This window comes from Austrofundulus limnaeus, unplaced genomic scaffold (genome assembly GCF_001266775.1).
Source record: "Austrofundulus limnaeus strain Quisiro unplaced genomic scaffold, Austrofundulus_limnaeus-1.0 Scaffold402, whole genome shotgun sequence".
In the NCBI taxonomy this organism is placed as follows: domain Eukaryota; kingdom Metazoa; phylum Chordata; class Actinopteri; order Cyprinodontiformes; family Rivulidae; genus Austrofundulus; species Austrofundulus limnaeus.
In genome coordinates, this window is record NW_013952804.1 from 206,530 (window position 1) to 213,513 (window position 6,984).

General features: G+C 42.6%; 1 protein-coding gene across 1 annotated transcript in view; it reads left to right on the plus strand.

Annotated features, from left to right (window-relative positions):
* Positions 1-6,984, plus strand: part of cacna1ba (calcium channel, voltage-dependent, N type, alpha 1B subunit, a) — a gene marked incomplete in the record, with an annotated part of 226,765 nt that overhangs the window by 166,657 nt on the left and 53,124 nt on the right. Inside the window, 6 exon segments of the mRNA XM_014023993.1 lie at positions 1,031-1,141; positions 1,228-1,311; positions 4,199-4,204; positions 4,931-5,047; positions 5,161-5,226; positions 5,298-5,389. Coding sequence (XP_013879447.1) covers positions 1,031-1,141; positions 1,228-1,311; positions 4,199-4,204; positions 4,931-5,047; positions 5,161-5,226; positions 5,298-5,389 — 476 coding nt within the window.

A 6,984-nucleotide genomic window follows, 5' to 3' on the forward strand; every position in this document is an offset into this window, starting at 1 on the left:
GTGTGTGTGTGTGTGTGTGTGTGTGTGTGTGTGTGTGTGTGTGTGTGTGTGTGTGAAGCTGCCGTGGTGCCCTCCATTCTGATCCTGGAAATATTAACTTTGCTCAGAAGTTTATTACCATAATGACTGTAAACACAGAGGAACTCAGATGTTTGGTAGAACATAAATCTTTGTTTATTTAATAACTGATAAGAAGAAACTAGTCGCAGCGCCTCAGTGGAGAGTTTTCATGACGTGACGTGATATTGGCCACTTAAACTTTTGAATCCTTCAGATGAGGTCATCCCATTTGGCATGGCTTGGCTCAGGTTGGACCAGCACAGTCCAGATCRGTCTGCCAACTCCTTCTGGAAAGSCCCTGTRGAACTCCAGTGTGAGCTCTGCACACGCGGTGCACGGCTCCTTGTCACTGYGTCGYRCTCCCAAAGAGCCTGCAGTGRCAAGCAGAGTTGTAAAAKGATTATTCTTAGAAGCTGAAAACAGTTCAGCATATAAATACACTCTCTRCTATTGTCCACCAGTAAGGCTGAATCTGTTCCTGGTAAAGGTATTTTTGGCACAACTTTGTGCATCCTTTATCTAACTGTTTCCATGTGGATGTAATAACTGTTATTCATGTGTGTCTGGTGTGAACAATAATCATTTTCACATCAACAGTTTGATTGATTGATGATGCCTTTATTGTCATTGTACGGAGCACAGTGAAATTACATTTAAGAACACCCATTCAAGAAGACACACATGACAAAAACATGGGGGAACAGGTGATCAGGTCATGCAGCAACCAGCAGGGGTCGTGCTACCTTTAAAAAGAAAAATGAAAGAATCACCTTTAAGTGTCTCCAATGGAACCAGAACAGAAACGTGTGTACACCAGCCCTGGAGTTGGTGTGGGGCTGCACACAGTTGTGTGGAAAAGGGCAATGCAAGCTTTTTGACACATGAGGCCTGAGGACTAGAAAACAGCTCTCTAAATGTTGARCTACCTGGAGCAGCAAGGAAAGGTTTATTCTTTGTTCCTGTTTTCCAGTTTCATGGAGCTCCAGACTACTACGATGCCATGCTGAAGTACCTCAACATAGTGTTCACCACTCTCTTCTCTCTGGAGTGCATTCTGAAGATCATTGCTTTTGGTCTACTGGTGCGTACCAGAAGCAGGTGACATCTAAAATACCTGGAAGACACATGGCAGCTGATTAATCATTACCACTGTTTTCTCTTTTGCAGAATTATCTGAAGGATGCCTGGAATGTGTTTGAYTTTGTGACAGTGTTGGGCAGCATCACTGACATCCTGGTAACTGAAATCAATGTAAGAGTGCCACTTCCCCACACCACATGGCTATACTATACACAAACAGTACTGCTGTGACTCAAACCAGCACACGTCCAGGTTCATACAGGCATTATCAGTTACAATCACATGACGGATGTTTTAGTGTTTGAGGAAGGAGATGATTGAACAGTTTTGTGGCGACATGAGGAGTCATGAGATRTTACAGGAGTTGAGTCTACCTCAGAGATTAAAGAGATAGGTTATTTYTGAAGAGATGTTSTGTCAAATAATTATAAAGGTTAGTACAGTGAAGGTAAATAGTTTGYCAGTTTTCAGGCCTATAAACAGCTTTTTTCAAAAACAACATACAGATGTGAAAACATCTACATGAGACATGGGGTCAGAAGGTGTTTTGGGTTTCTGCATCACTCTCACCCAGCTGACCCAGCCGGAGGTGATCAGGTTCCAACATGTGTCCCAGTAGCAACCCACAGATCAGCCCTCCCAATCCAAGTCCACCTTTTGGCCTTATTTGCAGCTTCATTAGCAACCTTAACATCCCTCCTCTGGACTGTCCCAGTAACTCCTAACAGGCTGAGGACTTCACAGAGTGAACTCCCTGTGTCTTACTTCTATATTGGGGGCACCCATGYACCTGCTAGTTAGGCATCTTACTATCTTTTCATCAGTCATTAGAGAAGGATCCCACACAGCAAAATGTGTCTGGCTCAGTTCTGGCCCACACTATGCACTAACACTCAGCCCAGATAACTCTCCAGAAGAACTCTGAATCCTGAAGTTTGGGGCTTTTAAAGGCCTTGGTCTTAAACTTTTTGATCAGCTTGTTTCAGTTTAATACTTGTTTGTAATAAAATGCTGACTCAGAGGATTTTTTTCTCTCGCTTCCATTTCTTCTTTCTGCATTTTGAAGCTCTACTTAGAAACATCTTAAGATCTGCCATCTGTCCATTTTCTGCCAGTTATCCAGACTTCCCTCTCCCCAGCTACTTGGGCCAGCTCCTCTGAGGGAATCCCAAGGTGTTCCCAGGCCAGCTGAGAAATATAGTCCCTCCAGTGTGTCCTGGGTCTTCCTTTGGGTCTCCTCCCAGTGGGACATGGCTGGAACACCTCACCAGGGAGGCGTCCAGGAGGCATCCTAACCAGATAAACCACCTCAACTGGCTCCTCTCGACGTGGAGGAGCAGCAGCTCCACTCTGAGTCCCTCCTGGATGACTGAGCTTCTCACCCTATCTCTAAGGGAGAGCCCAGACACCCTGCTGAGGAAACTCATTTCAGCTGCTTGCATCTGCAATCTCGTTCTTCCGGTCACTACCCAAAGCTTGTGACCATAGATGAGGTAAATCGAGAGCTTTGCCTTCTGGCTCAGCTCTCGCTTCACCACGACAGACCGGTACAGCGCCCGCATCACTGCAGATGCAGCACCAATCAGCCTGTCGATCTCCCGCTCCATTCTTCCTTCATTCGTGAACAAGACCCTGAGATACTTAARCYCCTCCACTTGGGGCAGGACCTCCTCCCYGACCCRGAGAAGRCACMCTACTGTTTTCTGGCTCAAGACCATTGTCTCAGATTTAGAGGCACTGATCCTCATCCCGGCCGCTTCACACTCTGCTGTGAAACGGACCACATCATCCGCAAAAAGCAGAGATGTGATCCTAAGGTCACCAAAACTTCTCAAGCTCCAACAGTGCAAAATGTGAATTCTTGCCAATTTTCAACTGGTCTTGTAAAAGAACATTAATTCATCTCTGCGCTCACCTGTGTGCAACTCTCCCCCTGGAGCCACTGGACTTTGTTGTGCAGTGGGTGGTCTGTATGTTGGGATGGAGGGCTGATGCATGTTTTGGTTGATAAACTAAAAACTTTTTAAAATTTGATTAAAAGTATCACATCAAACTTCAAAATAACTGTTAATAAAGACATGAAAATTTAACTCATAAAACTCTTATTATTTTTATTTTTATTTTTGGTCAAGTCCATAATGAGTCATGCGGCTCCAGAGTTGGGGGTTGTCTACCCCTATTCTCCATGATGAAAGCCAGTAACTCAGGCTAAATCCTCACTTCAACTGGGCAGTCCTCACCAGGTTTGCACCTGTTATCATTTGTGCAGCATTCTTAACAAACTGATCACAACACGCCCACTGATAGCACTGCTATGTTTTAGTTTGCCCAGCAATGTAGCGTTTGTTGTCTGGGATCTTCATAAATCAGACCCTTGGTCCCAGAGAATCAGGGTAACCAGGAGTTGTTTAAACATATGTGTGCAGAGCACGAACCGTGATGTGCTGATGGTTCTGAAGCTGTTATCAGTCCACAGCTGACCCAATTCCCTGCAGACTGATCCATTCAGCAGCTTCAGAACATTTAACAGTCTGCATCGACACACTGACCRTTGACATTGATTGAGAAAACAAAAGTGTACTTTAGTATTAGCTCATGTATCATWTCAGTATGTTGTTTTTGAGAACAAGTTGTTTTATAAACCTGAAAAACAAACAGACTTGTTTGACCAGTCATTAGCCTGGACCAGACCAAGACTTCAGTCTCTTTGTTTGATGACACAGTTGATAAGATACCAACAGTTGATAAAAATCAGACACAAGATGGTGTGATAAAATGTTTGGACTTTACCCTGGAACGGTTGGGCAGCATGTGTTCTGATTTCTGTGTTGTTCAACAGTTGTTTACGTGTTTTCCTCTGTACATCATTGTGCACATTTGTTGACTAGTATCTGTTTCCATGGAGCAATATAACTGTTTTSCTGCCTGTCCTTCCCCTCTTCTCTGTCTTTGCTCTCTTTACTTGTCTGCATCTTTCTGTTTGTGCTCCAACCTCCCACAACATTATTTGTTGATTCTCATCACTGATGTTGCCATGCCCGGTCCCAAACACCATTAGACTACGGTGAGTGACTTTTTGCTGATGTTTTCAACAGTTTGAAATTTTAGTAGTTTGTTTATTGGAAAAACATCCTCTGTTTTCCTGAACTTGTCCTCCGCCTGGTTAGCATTACTCTTCTGAATGAAGGCCTGGCACTCCTTGAAGACGTCACCCACTGTTTTTCATGCCACAGCTCTAAACCCTAATCATCATTCACCATAAGAAGGGAAGGATTTCAGTAGACCCAGTCAGTTTTGTTTGGCTCATGTTGATAAGCTGTGGTAGTGTCTGGACTTTGGGTGACTCTGAAAGGTAATCAGTGACGGAGGAAAGTTTCTGTTCAGTGATTTATTAGATATTTTGCTAACTTACCAGATAAATTAGCACATATATAGATGCATAACAGTTTAGCCTTTAGGCAATAACTATAATGGAAACTTTAACAACCTCTTCCTCCAAATGAAATAAATCAAATGAGATATTTCCTTTAAAGTTGTAACTGATTTTGTGTAAGATCACTAAGGTCACACGATTGTGGCWGCCATCTTGATTGGCGCTGACTCTAAAGTTGTAGATTCTCAAACCTCTAAGAGTTTCACTGGGATCTGTCTAAAAGTTGATGAGTTTTTACTAACACAGACAGACACATAGAAGGACCCAGGTGACAGTGATTTGTTGATTTTCATCAGGTGAAGATGTTATGAGGTGTGTTGATACGTAAAGGTYTTGATGTCTCTTTGGGTCCAACAGGACAGGCTGCTGAATCTGAGCTTCCTGAGGCTTTTTCGAGCTGCTCGCCTCATCAAGCTGCTGAGGCAGGGCTACACCATCCGCATCCTGCTGTGGACCTTTGTCCAGTCGTTTAAGGTGCTGTCAGAAGAGCACACACTCTGCATGTGAACGCAAAGTCCAACACACTGACTGCAGTCATTCAGAGYRGAAATGAATTATTAAATGTGTTTCTGGTCTCTTCCCTTCAGGCTCTGCCATATGTGTGTCTGCTGATTGCCATGCTGTTCTTTATATACGCCATCATAGGGATGCAGGTGAGTGTGGAACCTCTGTACATGTATATATCTGGCCTGATTCAGATTAAAGACTGTTGTTTGGGTTGTAGGTGTTTGGTAACATTAAGTTGAATGACGACACATCTATAAACCATCACAACAACTTCCGCACCTTTCTCCAGGCTCTCATGCTGCTGTTCAGGTAAAGYTGGCCTGATTATCCATCTGATTACATTACTCATAATAAAGGTTTTTATTTCATAATTCTATTAAAACKTTATGTTTAATACCATCATGATTTGGTATGAGTGTTTGATAGCTTGATGTACAAACTTGATTATCATTGATTGTTTCAATTTGTCTTTCATATAAATTCACAAAGTCTGTGATTTGAGTTGATTTGGACCCAGCCACACCTGTCCATTGATACGATGCAATGAAGTGTATGTTTACTGTATTTAGAAAATATTAGATTCTTATCAATACATTTTTACTTTTTTAAGTTTAACATACTTTAGATTTTTATGCCAGTCCAGGTCAGAGATGAAGATGCAATCATGTCAGTGTTGACAAACTACTTGMTGCAACATTGACCAGCTTTAGTGATTTGGATTCATGTCAACATTAGTAACTCAGTGGTTTTTAAAGGTGTCCACAGTGTTCGTCCTTCAACTGTCATCAGTAAGGCAGCACAGAAGGAGGTGTCATGGTGAACTGAATGACCAGAGCCCGTATTTATCAAAATTATTRGAGTGGATTTTTTGACTTAAGTGCTGAACAYTTCTTAGATTTGYTCYTCCTCTCAGTCTTAAGTGTAAGTGCCAGTTATCAAAATTCTTAAGTMTAAGAATCACTCTTACTCTCAAGAAAAGTTAAGACTGCTCCAGAGGACTCATAAGTGGTTCAGAGTTGCCACTAGGGGTCTGAGATGGACTGAAGACAGAGATTACAGCTGTCCTCTTGTGACTCTGAGACATAAAACAAACTTTAAAGCTGAGTTTTTGATTAATAAAAAATCTGAGATTTTCATCTGTTCTCATGATGCAAATGAGGACATTTTAYRTAATTTACAGACAATCAGTACATGGTGACATTAGTGTGTTAAAAGTGAACTTATCTTAGGATTTTCACAGTTTTATCTTGCCATTTCTCCAACAATATTCTTGAGCATGAAATCCGAGGCAGTGATTGGTCCGTGTCGGGGGGTTTTCTAACGACGTCATCCAGGATCAGATTTGCGGCACAGCCAGGTGTCACAAATCAGCTCTAAGACTGACACTTAAGAATTACTCCTACACTTCGCTTAACATGAGACTGAGACGCTTGATAACTGACTTTTACTCTCAGCTTTTAACTAAGAATTTTTTACACTTAAGCCCACTCTTAGCAGCATTCTTTAGAGCAGGGGTCACCAATACGGGGCCCGTGGGGACTTTCTGAGTCGCCTTCAGGACACCTTCCAAAAATAGCGCTGATTGATTGACTGTCATGGAAGCAGCACTGTAAATGCTAAAAAAAGGAACCAAAAGTCACCCATGTGCCATTTTGAGCTTTTATTAACAAAACACTTTCCAAACAGCTGCTGTCAAAGCCACATCTCCCAGTAAAACCCAGTTAAACACTCATCAACTTCTCTCCTGCGTCTCTCTCCCAGTCCCTCTCTGTCCTGCGGACTGCAGCTACACACAGACACACACTGAACTCCACCCCCAGCCCCCACCCTTCAGAAAATTAACCCTTAGAGCACAGATATTCAGCTTGTTTACCTCTGAGTAGAGGGAAAACAAGCACTAAAAC